A 14,143-nucleotide genomic window follows, 5' to 3' on the forward strand; every position below is an offset into this window, starting at 1 on the left:
TATTGACTTAGTGCATTACTTGGAGTTGGTGATTTTCTCTGAACTGTAATATTTAGAAAGTAACCAAGCAGTTGAAGTGCACAATGTATGTATATGATACACATTGCAAACCTATTCCCTATTTGGTGGAATAATGGAAAGAGTCCCAGTCAAACAAGGCCTCATAGAGAGGCAAGTCAATGAGAATACTTAACCTTTCATCTGGTCGAGTTGCACCCCTCTTGTGCAACACCAAAGAATAGATAGATGCCTCACTTAATGGTTAATATACCTTGCTTTTGTAATTGGATGGTACATACCAATAAGTGAACAATAATTTATTTTCTGTGTAACACCTTTTGGGAATTCTGAGCCACAATATGTTGTATTTTCTTTCAGTAATTTGTACTTCCTCTTTTAGTAAACACTCATAACCCACTGCTTCATGACCTGAAAATTTCTTCCAACCCTGAAGACTTTGAAATGAAAAAAATATTTTTCCAGCTTCTCATTGTTTTGACAAATGATCTCGCTTCCATACAGGTAAAATATTGTTGCCTAGAAATTTATTGACCTCAATTTCAAAAGCAAAATACCAAGTGTAATCATAAGTACATAACATTCAATTCTATCAGGTAGGGATTTATAAAATTTTTTTTAAAAATGGTGCCAATTAACAAACCACTGGTAAAGTCATTAATAGGGATTTTAATTTGTTAATTACAAAATCAAAGAAAAAATTGTGTGATTTCAAAACTGAGGTGTTATGATTATACTGGTAAAAGTTGATTTTTTTTGTCCAGTTATTTGATGTATTGCAGTTATCATCTCTTCCTTCTAATAATAAACCCCAAAGTTATGACCCCACATCCAGGTGAACTATGATGTAAGCCCACACACTATTTTGTATGCTCGCCTTTCCTACATCAATCTTATGGTTTTTGGCACATTCCCTCCATGCAAGGCGGACGTTAGAACCAGGATTAATCAACAGTTTTACCATGAGCCCCTTGGAGTTTAACTTAACATACCAATTCAGCGGCCACTTCATGAGATCATGGAAAGATACTTCACAGTTACAGCAATTCAGTACAATGTGCATGTAAATACATTTCAAAAGCAGTGTCTAATTGATCCTTCTTCCAGTTCTTTCCCTAATGCCAGATTTTACCATTTCCATTGAAAATTATTTCATCACCTTTTATAATTATTTCAACTGACCTATTCCAAATATACTTTTAAAATCTTTACCTGCATTTTTTTGTTTTTCAATCTTGTATCTAAACAGTTTTACAACTGCTTTTGCAATTTTCCCTGACGCCATTAACGTTTTATATAAATTCCTCTGCCACCCCCCAACCCTACCAGTTGTGTCTATCTTCACTTTTAAATTGTGCCAGTAAGTTGATTTTACCATTCATATGTCCAATATGACCAGGTAATGAACCTGATCAGATGGCAGACCTCTTGGTAGGGGAGCATTTTGGTGAAAGTGACCACAACTCCCTTAGCTTCAGCATAGCTATGGAAAAAGATAAAAAGCAGTCAAAATTGGAAAGTGCTTAACTGAGTAAGAGCTAATTATGAAGGGATGAGGCAGGAACTAGTGAGAGTAAACTGGCAAAATATGTTAAAGGGTGAAAGCATAGAAGTAATGCAGAGGAAGTTTAGGAACTTGTTGTGCTTGGATCAGGATAGGTTTATCCCACCAGGGCAAGGAAAAGATGGTAGAAAAAGGGAACTGTGGCTGATGAAGCAGGTGAGGCAACTAGTCAAGAGGAAGAAAGAACCATATATTAGATCTAGGAAGCAGGAAACAGGAAAGGCTCATGAGAAATGTTTGGTAACCAGGAAGGAGCTAAGAAAGGACTTGGAGAGCTTGAAGGGGGGGTGGGGGGGAATAAGAAGGCTTTAGCATTTAAGATTAAGGAGAACCCCAAGGAGTTTTATGTGTTTGTGAAGAATAGAAGGATGATGAAAATGAAGGGGCAGCAACTAAATGATAGAGAAGGCAACATGTGCCTGGAGGCAGAGGAGTTTGAGGAGGTCCTAAATGAATACTTTGCATTTGTATTCACAAGAGAAAAGGGCCTTGATCAGGGTGAGGTTGAAATAGAAAAAGCCTGTGTGCTGGACAATGTGGATATTAAGGAAGAGGAAGTGTTGGATCAAGATTTATGTCCCTGGGACCAGATGTGATATACACCAGGTTGCTGTGGGAAATGAGAGAAGAGATAGCTGCGGCAGTAGCTATAAACTTTAAATCCTCTTTGGCCACAGGGGAGGTGCCAAAGGATTGGAGAGTGGCAAATGTAGTCCCCTTCTTTAAAAATAGTTAATAGGAATTATAGACCAGCGAGTCTTACGTCAGTGGTGTGCAAACTATTGGAGAGGATTCTTAATGATAGGATCTATGAGCATTTGGAGAAGTACAGTCTTCAGCATGGCCTTGTGAAGGGAAGGGAAGGTTATGCCTCACAAGACTGATTGTTTTGAGGAAGTAATGAAAATGATGAGGGTAGGGCGGTAAGTGTGGTCTACATGGCTTTTAGAAAGGCATTTGACAAGGTTCCCCATGAGATACTCACCCAGAAAGTCATGAGGCAAAGGATCAGAGGAACTTGGCTGTGTGGATAAAAAATTGGCTGAGAAGAAGAAAGCAGAGAATAGTAGTGGAAGGAAAGTATTCGGCCTGGAGGTTAGTGACTAATGGAGTGCTGCAAGGATCTGTTCTGGGACCCCTGCTCTTTGTGATTTTTTTTAAACATAAATGACCTAGATTAAGAGGCAGAAGGATGGGTCAGTGTTTGCGGATGACACGAAGGTTAAAGGAGTTGTGGATGGAGCTGAAGCTTGTTGAAGGTTACAAGAGAATATAGACAGGATACAGAATTGGGTACAAAAGTAGATGAATTTCAATCCAGTTAAGTGTGAGGTAATGCATTTTGGAAAGACAATCCAGACGGCTGAGTATAGGGTTCACCCTCCATCCTCACAATATTCTATAGAGGATGTATTGAGAGCATCCTGTGCAATTGCATCACCACCTGGTTTGGAAGCTGTATCACCTTGGACTGCAAGACACTGCAGAGGATAGTGAAGTCAGTGAAAAAGATCATTAGGGACTCTCTTCCTACAATGAAGGACATCTACTACACTCAATGCAGGTAAAAGGCAATAAACATTATGAAGGAGTCCACATACCCCCTCACATAAACTTCTTCCCTTCTGTCATATGGTAGGATGTACCTAGCACTTGGGCCCTTGCGTCTAGATTGGCAACAGTTTTTTTTCCCCCAAGCCATCAGGCTCCTGAATTCCCACAACATATGTGGATAATGTATTATGGACTTTTGCCATATATGTCTTAAAATTTTAATATTTCAATGTGTTTAACTTCTATTCTAACTTATATTTATGTAAACATGCTCTGTGGTCCTGGAGAAACGCTATCTTGTCTTTACAGTGCGAGCATGGTATGAACAATAAATAAAGGTGACTTGAGTGTGGATGAACAAAGGAACCTTGGGGTTCAAATCCATGCATTCCTCAAGGTCTCTGCACAGGTTGATAGAATAGTTAAGAAGGCCTTTGGGATGCTAGGCTTCCTTAATAGGAGGATTGAGTTCAGAAGTAGAGAGTTCATGATGCAACTCTACAAATCTCTATCGTGTTCAGTTCTGGTCACCGCATTATAGGAAGGATGTGGAAGCTATGAAGAGGGTGGAGAGGAGATTTACCAGGATGTTGCCTGGATTTTGAAACAAGCCTTATGAAGCAAGATTAGCAGATCTGAGACTTTTCTCTATGGAGAGTAGAAGGATGAGAGTAGACTTGATAGAGATGTACAAGATTATGAGAGGCATAGATAGGGTGAACAGCCAGTGTCTGTTTCCCAGGACAGGAATAGCAAACACCAGAGGACAAGAGTACAATTAAGGGAGGAAAGTTTAAGGGAGAAATCAGAGTTAAGTTTTTTTACATAGAGAGTTGTGGGTGCCTTGCCAGGGATGGCGGTGGATGCTGTAACATTAGGGGAATTTAAGAGAATCTTAAACAGGCACAAGGATGAAAGAAAAATAGAGGGTCATGAGGTAGAGTGGGTTTAGTTTTTTTTTAAAGGAATATATGGGTCGGCACATCAAGGGTCGAAGGGCCTGTACTGTGTTCTATGTTCTATTCTCCACCCCTGTTCAAAAATAAAGATGGGGAAAGCCAGAAGTACTGTCTTGACAATTTATGGCCAGGAATATGGAAACTTTTAGGGACATTCATGATAAGGAAAACTTTATTGAGACAGTAACTTGGGTTACAATTAATTGAACATCATAAACTATGGAATATGAAGTAAAAAAAACCAAAACATTTATTTATTGTAGACAAATTATATTTAACTAGCTTGATTTAAATCATTGAAATAGCAGAGAATGTTGATGAAAGAGCAAAATTGATATTGTGCATGTAGACTTTCAAATGATGTCTGATTAAAAATTCACACAGTACAGTACTCGTTGTGAAAATTGAAAGGTATGGGATTAAAGAAATAGTTTAGACTGAGAAGTGTGCAATGAGTTTCCAGGCCAGAGTTGGTTCCATTGCTGTTCTAAACAGAGATAAAAATTGATGAAATTTAAATGTGAAGGGTGGTACTTCAGAGTTTATAGATGGCACAAAACTCAAATTTGGAAAATTCAAGAATACTATCAGAACAGGTAGACAAAGATTGGTTGGTTCAATGTGCAAATGTCAGGCGTGAAATTTAACATTAAGGTTCTAGAGCCTCATATTCTGCCATCTGTCCTAATACTCCAATGCTCTACTATCCTGGCAGCTGTTGCATATCTGGTGGTGACTCACATTGGAAAAAAAAACTTCAGAAAGTCTTGGAGAGTGACCTCAAGCCCACCTGAGTTTACAACTTAATGATTCAAGTTGCTGCCTTGGTATAGGTAGCAACAGTGTGATTTGGTTGTCTGGCAATGAGTAGAAATGAAGGACAGATACTTTCAGCTTGAGAGTTTGTGCTCCACAAAACCACAATCAATTTCACCAACTTTATGAATCTGTTGAAAATGTGTTTTTCAGTCAAATTTCTGGTCTGCTGTGATCCTTTGCAAGCTTCTAAATCCCAGTTTCTACAGCAACTAAGTTTGCATTGTGGGAAAATTATCTTAAATTAGAGTAGTTCAGGTTGTTTGTACTCTCATGCCCAAGCATTAGGCAGCTTCTGCTTGTGCTATTTTAAAGTTGATCCATTTGACCACAAAGACTGCACAATGTTTGGGTTTATAAGTTTCCCAATGAATATAGTCATTCCTCGAATACTGGAAAAAAGGGGCTTTAAGCCCTCTACTAATTCCTGTACCAAGATGGTTCGAGTCACAAAGCTTCTTGATGTTGCTTGTGGACTTTCTATTATTTTTGATGATGTGCTGGGTATTTAGTTGTGACAGCCAAGATCCTGCTTACACAGAATACCTCTTCAAATTGCTCATCTGAGCAATTTCATGTATAACCTTTGCCTCCAGAAAGCTAACATCTGAGCTACCCTTGCTCCTTACTCAGGGAGCAGGACCTTAATGCTCATAATCCCATATCATGGATTGAGATTCTACTCATTCTTCATCTCAATCTTATTCTCTGGATATTGTTTTCTGTCATCACTTGATCAGGTTACAGTTCTTGGATGTTTGAAAAGAGAAAGACACAAGGCAGCATTATCGTGAAGGGAGAAATTAAGAGATGGATCTTACACCACTTGCGCTTTCAAACTGGAGGAGATTATGAGATACAATGTATTGTGAAAATGAAAATTGGGTTTGAGAATACCATCATCTATCACTTGAGCCACTGCTTGATATTGCCTCAGCCATGGCCAGATCAATGATGTTAGTACTGTTGCCTTCAGAGAATAACAAAATGCTTCAAATGCCTTTAATCCTGCAAGTGAAGAATATCAATAATGTTGCATTTGTGTTTGAGTGAAGGGGTCCAGAATTGGGAAAGATCAGTAACAGTCAAGATCAGAAATAGTCAGGAAAGTTTGATTAGCTTTTGATCAGGTAGGGGAGGTGGGGTGATCAGTTGAGTTGTGTATGCCCAATCATTGACTTGGTCAGTGCAAGAAAAATGGCAAGTGGAAAGTTTCTTATCCTGTCTATCCAGCCACTCTCACTCCCCATTAATCACTAGGCATCTCATGGTCCAAAATATGGCCCTGGTTTAAACTTAAAAATGATAGTTAGTAGTGAAGAATGAAACTATTATAATAATTAAATTGCCACCCATCTCCTTGATTCAGGTATCCACATCCTGTTCTGACCACATGGGTAGAAAGGTCAAGATTCAGACTGTTTACATAGATATTCTACATGATCAAAGCTTTCCTTTTTTTTAAAAAAAGTTATTTATTGAGTAAATGAGTAATTTGGAATCTTTTAAATGCATTTGCAGTTTTCTTCATTATTTTTAAACTATATTCAGTAAAACCCCTGGTATCTAGCATCCATGGGGATTGGTAGATGCCAGATAAGTGCATTTTCTGATTGCTTGGTATTGTGTGTTGCGTGGATTGGTAAACTAATGGCAAAGTGCACCAATTTTAAACTTCCATATTTTTTTACCTATTTATTTTTTGTGGGTTTTTTTGCTGGTTGCTTGAGGCTGCTGATTGCTTGAATTCCAGATAACAAGGGTTTTACTATATCTATTATATGATTTGTAGGGTAATTTACAGTGAGGGTGAACCAAACTAAAATTTATTTTACTGAGCATGTTTTGTCTGCAGTTACTTAGCAAAGTGAAAGCACTACAGGCATTATTTTATTATATTGGGAAGAATGAGAAGATTGGAATTCGAGGATGGTCTGACGCCCAGTTTGAGGAGCTTCAGCTTCATGCCTTGGCTGCTTTGATGTCAGTGGCTCCCCTCATGTTGGAAGATTACATGGAATGTCAAGGAAATACCCGTCTCCTTCTTTTTTTGGACTGGTGTGTGAGCCAAGGTAAATGATATTAAATTGAAAATTTTGTAAATGGAAAGGAAAAAGTATCAAAAACTAGTTTTGATTATCAGTATGCTTTAGTGATAAGGAACCGTAAGTAATAAATTACCATCAATTTGTCACCGAGATAAAAGTAAAATGTAAAACCACAAAGCTAGAGAAACTCAATAGGCCGAGCAGTGTCCTTTATATAGCAAAGGTAAAAATACATAACTGACATTTCAGGCTTGAGCCCTTCATTGTGGTATGGAAAAATGTCGACAGGCGTCCAAACAAAAGTGTAGGGAGGGAGGAGGGGGGAAAGGGGAGGGAGGAGAGGAGATCAGGTTAGCAGAAACCAGCAAAGTTAATGTTAATGTTGGAGACTACCCAGGTGGAAAATCAGGTGTTGATCCTCCAATTTACAGGTGGTCAGGGTGCGCAAGGTCATGGATAGTCATGTGAGTGTGGGAGAGTGATACAGAACTGAAATGGTTGGCTACTGGAAGGTCTCTGTTATTGTGGATGGAGTGAAGATGCTCCACGAAGCAATTTCCCAGTTTGCATCCAGTTTGAGGAGCTTCATGGAGGGCTGTTTCATCAAGCAGGCCTGTGATAAATTCTTAAATGTACAGTAATCAAAAAATAACTTCTGATGTTGAAACTCTGAAATAAAATACCAAAAATGCTCAAAAGATCAAGCATTGCATGTGGGAAGTAAAACATCAACCTAGTTTCTCCAGCACTTTTGTGTATTACACAACCCAAATGTCTTTAATAGTGAGAAGCTTTGAATATAGAAGCAGGGATGTCTTAGTGCAGTGGTACCGCACTGTGAGAATTGTGTACAGTTTTGGTCTCCTAATCTAAGGAAAGTCATTCTTGCTATTGAACGAGTGCAGTGCAGCTTCACCAGATTGATTTGTAGGATGGCACTAATGATGTGTGAAGGGAGACTGGATAAACTAGAGTCATACTCCCTGGAATTTAGAAGAATAAGGGGATCTCATTGAGACATAAAATGCTGACAAGATTAGACAGGTTAGATGAAGGCAGAATGTCGCCAGTTTTGGGAAGTCAAGAACAAGGGTAAGCCATTTAGTACTGCAATGCAATGAACTTGTGGAACTCTCTGCCACAGAAAGTTGTTGAGGCCAGCCAGGTCATTAAATATATTGAAAAAGACCCTTGTGTGGCATAACCAGCTAGGATCATGTTGCAAGGTGGTGCAGACTCAAAGGGCTGGTTGGCCTTGTAGAAAAAAAAACTAGTTAGTTGTAAATTTCCTTCTCTCTGCTGCAAGTACTGTGTGGAACTCCAGTCAAAAAGTACCATCTCTCTAGATTGCTGAGTTGAAATGAATTGTGTCACAAGTTCCCTGGATCATTTGCCCAATGATCAAATAGTCAGGAAAGTTTGATTAGCTTTTGATCAGGTAGGGGAGGGGGAGTGATCAGTTGAGTTGTGTATGCCCAATCATTGACTTGGTCAGTGCAAGAAAAATGGCAAGTGGAAAGTTTCTTATCCTGTCTATCCAGCCACTCTCACTCCCCATTATCAAATGCCCAATGAGCTTCCTGCTTATCTGAGCTTTTCAAATCCAACTGCCTGAGTCACTTGACTCCAATGCCAGGTGCAGCCTTCAGATAAAATCCCTGTTGAAGTCTGCTACAGCCTTTTGCCATTTTCTATGAAAAGTTGACTTTTCTCATGCTGCACAACTTGCTAAGCATTTCTGGATTTTTCCATTTTTTAAACTCAAAGATAGTGTAGTTTATAGCTGTGTAATTTCCTCTCCTTAAAGTTCTACCTCCCACAATGAATAGTTTAGAACAGCCATTCTCAACTTTTTTTGACTATGGCCCCCTTGGCACTATGCTCAAAGTTTATGGTCCCACTTCCCTGTGAAGCAGTCAAGTATTTGTTTCTTCTGTACTTCTCTCCTACAGACTGCATAAAAATCATGTTACGTGAGGTGAAAAGAAATGAGGCTTTTAATTAAATGCAGTGTGGCCCCCATGGGGCTGCAGGGGCCATATTGAGAATAGCTGGGTTAGAACAACAGACATGTGCATCAGTTATTCAAGTTGTATTTGTTTTTCTCAGATCCATATTTTGGCAAAGGCAATTCTTTCCATGCTACTGGGGGCTATGGCAATAAGAAAGCTCAAATGCGCTACTGCCTAAAACTCATGAGATCCATTGTATCCATTGAAGAAGAATTTATAAATAAAAGCTTGTGTGATCAAGGAGCTATTAATCAACTTATAGGTAAGGCGCAGTTGCAATTTTAATCCAATCAAGATATGAAGCTTAAACACATTTTTTAAAAAAAAAAAGGATAATAGGAGATAACTTGAGTATCCTAACCAGTGCTCAACATTCAACCAACATCACAAAATATTTTAACTAAAATTCATGATTTTTCATAAATGTTTAATAGATATTCTGAAAAACATGACAGACATCTTGGAAGAAGAAAATGAAATGAATTTGCATATGCAAACTGACATACTCATCATCTTGTCCAGCATCTGTGAAAATGATATTCATAGAAAGGTAGGTAAATATTGAATAATGTTGTACAGTTATACTTTAAGCAGGCTAATAGACTGGGAGCTTTCAATCTACCTCCATGCAGTGCAACCCCCCCCCCCCCCAATAAAATCACATTTGTGGTCAAGCAGAGGTTTTTCAGTTTTTATTTTTAAAAGGTATATAATGTCGCATCCCAGTAGACACAGGTCTGCATTACTCACAGAACTGCATACTGGCAAGGTTACCTGGGAATGTCAGTAAATGTAGTGCATTCCTAACATCTTCTCCAGAGTTGTCTAGTAAATTCTGAGATGAAATGGATTATATTTGACATCTCATTGGTAGTAATGATTTCTTAAAAATGTGCATTGGGAACAGAAGTCAGGATCAAGGATGGGAATATAATAAGGTTATTGCCAGATACATTGTACAAAAGGACTGAAATGTTCACTTGCTGCAGGCTATTTTGAATTAAAAAGACAATAAATTCAAAATATAGATAATAAATATTTACAGTTATCCTGGTGCAAAAAAAAGTGACTGCAATAGAGCAGATAATCCTTTTGTGGTGTTGCACTAATCAGTGCAACAAGAGGAGGTTCAAGAGCTTGATAGCTATTGGAAACAAACTGTTCTTGAGCCTAGAGATATTGGTCTGTCCCATCTGGTACATGAAAAGAGGCTGTGTCCAGGGTGATGGAGATCCTTTATGATGTTGGCTGCCTTCTTGAGGCAGTATTTCACATACAGTAAATGTATGCAGTGGATGGAGGTCAGAGCCTGTGATGGACCTGGCTATGTTTGCTACCTTCTGGAACCTTCTACTTTCCTGGGCATTTGGATTCCAAATCCAGTCCATGACACAGCCAGTAGGTATACTTTCCACAGAGCACAGAGTTTGATGGAATATTTCAAAGTTCAAAAAGTTCAAAGTTCAGATTTATTGTCAGAGTACATATAATTATCAGTAGTGAAAAAAATTGTACTCAAGAATAGATACATATACAAAAGAGAAATGTAAGCAAATTGTACAATAATAAATAATGTGCAAAGTCAGAATCCTTGAGTAGGTCTCTGACTGTGTTTGTTAAGGAGTCTGATAGTGGAGGGATATCATCTGTTCCAGAAAGGGTGGTACAGTTGGTGTAGCAGTTAGAACAACACCTTTACAGCGCCGGTGATTGGGTTCGAATCCCGTGCTGTCTAAGGCATTTGTATGTTCTCCCCTTGTCTGCATGCATTTTCTCCAGGGGCTCAAGTTTCCTCCCACCATTCAAAACATACTAGGGGTGTAGGTTAATGGGGTGTAAATTGGGCGGTATGGACTCGTGGGCCAAAATGACCTGTTTCCATGCTTGATGTCTAAATTTTAAATTTAAAAAAACTTGGAGGTACAAATCTTGTGGCACCTTTTCCTCTTTCCTGATGACAGTGGTGAGAAAAGAGCATGTTCTGGTGGTGTGAATCCTCGATGATTGTTGTTGCTCTTCACTGTCAGCGTTCCAAATAGTCTCAAGGGTGGGGAGTGTTTTGCCTGTGATATACTTTGCTTTGTCCATTACCTTTTGCAGAACTTTCCGTTCAGACATATAGGTGCCATATTGACCAAGGTGTGATGCTGCTGGTCAGCACACTTTCCATAACACATCTGTAGAAGAATTTGACGACATGCCAAATCTCCTCCAGAATCTTAGAAAATATAAGTATGCCTTCTTCACAGTTGCATCAATGTGCTGGTTTTAGGGGAGGTCGTCTGACTCATCTCATGTATGTGATATCATGTATGTACTCTGACAATAGATCTGAAATATAATATAAATATGGATTCCCAGGACCTTGAAGGTTCTAACCGTAGAGCCATAGAACATTACGACACACAAACAGGTCCTTCAGTCCTTCTAGTCTGTGCCAAACTATTTTATTACCTAGTTGCACTGATCTGTACCAATTCCAGAGCCCTCCATACCCCTTCCAAGCAAATTCTTCTTAAATGTTAAATTTTAGTCCACATTCACCACTTCAGTTAGCAGCTCGTTCCTCACTCCTGTCAATCTCTGTGTGAAGTTCCCTGTAATGTTCCCCCATTGAGAACAAGGTTGTAATCTGGCACCACCCAGCCACATTCTTGATCTCAGTTCTGTAGGCTGACTTATTATTTCCAGTTATTTAGCCAAAAACAGTGGTGTCACCAGCAAATTTGTAGATTGAGTTGGAACCCAACTTAGCCATGCAATCATAAATGTTTTGGCAATAGATTGGGGACTAAGCAGTCTTGGGATCCCTGTGTCAATGGTCTGTGTGGAGGAGGTGATGTTATTCAAAAAATATTTATTATGATTGTGGTTGCAGCTGCAAGTGGATGCATAATCTTCTTTCTTTGGCTTGGCTTCGCGGACGAAGATTTATGGAGGGGGTAAAAGTCCACGTCAGCTGCAGGCTCGTTTGTGGCTGACAAGTCCGATGCGGGACAGGCAGACACGGTTGCAGCGGCTGCAGGGGAAAATTGGTGGGTTGGGGTTGGGTGTTGGGTTTTTCCTCCTTTGCCTTTTGTCAGTGAGGTGGGCTCTGCGGTCTTCTTCAAAGGAGGTTGCTGCCCACCAAACTGTGAGGCGCCAAGATGCACGGTTTGAGGCGAGATCAGCCCACTGGCGGTGGTCAATGTGGCAGGCACCAAGAGATTTCTTTAGGCAGTCCTTGTAACTTTTCTTTGGTGCACCTCTGTCACGGTGGCCAGTGGAGAGCTCGCCATATAACACGATCTTGGGAAGGCGATGGTCCTCCATTCTGGAGACGTGACCCACCCAGCGCAGCTGGATCTTCAGCAGCGTGGACTCGATGCTGTCAACCTCTGCCATCTCAAGTACTTCGACGTTAGGGATGAAAGCGCTCCAATGGATGTTGAGGATGGAGCGGAGACAACGCTGATGGAAGCGTTCTAGGAGCCGTAGGTGATGCCGGTAGAGGACCCATGATTCGGAGCCGAACAGGAGTGTGGGTATGACAACGGCTCTGTATACGCTTATCTTTGTGAGGTTTTTCAGTTGGTTGTTTTTCCAGACTCTTTTGTGTAGTCTTCCAAAGGCGCTATTTGCCTTGGCGAGTCTGTTGTCTATCTCATTGTCGATCCTTGCATCTGATGAAATGGTGCAGCCGAGATAGGTAAACTGGTTGACCGTTTTGAGTTTTGTGTGCCCGATGGAGATGTGGGGGGGCTGGTAGTCATGGTGGGGAGCTGGCTGATGGAAGACCTCAGTTTTCTTCAGGCTAACTTGGAAAATGGAGGCCAGCTTAAAAATACAAGAATAGTACATAGAAATGAACAAGGGTATTCCATTAGAAAAAAATACCAACAATCTAAAAGACAAATATACTTTATTTGAATAAATTTGGAAACCATACATAGAGTATATTTGAAACCACTGATTTCAGACGCCATCTCTTAAAATGATAAGCTACAACTACGAAAATACTTAAATATGGAATTTAGGACAACATGATTTTTTTTCTCTTTTGTATTCTTTTATTGTTTATTGATTTTTCTTTTATTTTTGCTTTGTGTTATAAGGGATGGGGAGGGTGGGGGGGAAAGGGTGAAAATCACTGTGTAAATTTTAATGATGAATTTTGTATATATTATTGAAGTGGTTCACAGTGAAGTATTAAATTTTTTTAAAAATATAAAAAAAAGTGATGTTGCCAATTTGCACTGATTTGGTTCTGCCAATGAAGAAGTTGAGAATCCAGTTGTAGAGGGGAAAACCAAGTCCCAAATAATTTAGTTTGGTCACAAGTTTTGCTGGTATGCTGGTGTTGAATGCCGAGTTATAGTCTATTGTACGTATTCCTGTGGTCCAGGTCAGCCATTCTTAACTTTCTTTTTGCTATGGCACCTTTAGGATTGCTCAAAGTTTATGGGCTCCCTTCCTTGAGAAGCAGTCAAGTTTAGTTGGTTTCTTCTGTAATGTTCTCCTACCGACTATTTAAAAAAAACTCAAGGTGAAAAGCAAACAAAGCTTTTACTCTGAGTCTAGTGATTCCAGAACAGACAAGGGGGAAATCATTCTAATTGAACATGTTGTAAGGAAGAAAATGTGTCTATACATATGACCAAAAAAAGCTTCTTGCAATGGTTTGTACACAATGAGTCATTGGGGAAACTTAAGCATAAATTCAATGATGTTAAACTTTATAAAAAGAACTTTAAAAATTAATTCTTATTAAATTAAAATGTTGGTGAGATCCTTGAGCTTGATGTTCCTGTCCATTTTCTTTTGATGTCAGGCTCCAAATTGAATAGTGATAGACAAAGGTCACCTCTTGTTGTGATATCAAGTGTGTTCCTGGATTTTGTCAAAGAAACCACCTTGCTGAATCCACATTTAACTAAATATGTTAAGGGAAAGGCAATGAAAAATATTTCAGTCTTTTCCCATAGATTTAGAAATCTATTCAGCAGATCACTCTTAACCCAAATATCTTTTTAAAATTGATTGGACTTGCAGTATGCAATTATATTTCTCTAAAGGTCAGTCAAGGTTTCTTGAATTTCTGCATCGACAGCAGTGAGTAGTTCCTCAAACAGATCTAAAATTCAATACGGGAAACTGAGATCAATGTATCTTCCCTGCACATCTATGTGCATT

The 14,143-nt window shown here is 39.3% G+C and overlaps 1 protein-coding gene across 1 annotated transcript in view; it reads left to right on the plus strand.

The window, feature by feature from the left end:
- Positions 1–14,143, plus strand: part of LOC138760621 (cilia- and flagella-associated protein 69-like) — a 147,947-nt gene that overhangs the window by 72,383 nt on the left and 61,421 nt on the right. Inside the window, exons 11-14 of the mRNA XM_069931451.1 lie at positions 401–522; positions 6,767–6,983; positions 9,069–9,233; positions 9,406–9,521. Of these exons, the coding sequence (XP_069787552.1) occupies positions 401–522; positions 6,767–6,983; positions 9,069–9,233; positions 9,406–9,521 (620 nt within the window). The remainder of the gene's footprint in view (positions 1–400; positions 523–6,766; positions 6,984–9,068; positions 9,234–9,405; positions 9,522–14,143) is intronic.

The sequence above is a fragment of the Narcine bancroftii genome, chromosome 1, assembly GCF_036971445.1.
Source record: "Narcine bancroftii isolate sNarBan1 chromosome 1, sNarBan1.hap1, whole genome shotgun sequence".
In the NCBI taxonomy this organism is placed as follows: domain Eukaryota; kingdom Metazoa; phylum Chordata; class Chondrichthyes; order Torpediniformes; family Narcinidae; genus Narcine; species Narcine bancroftii.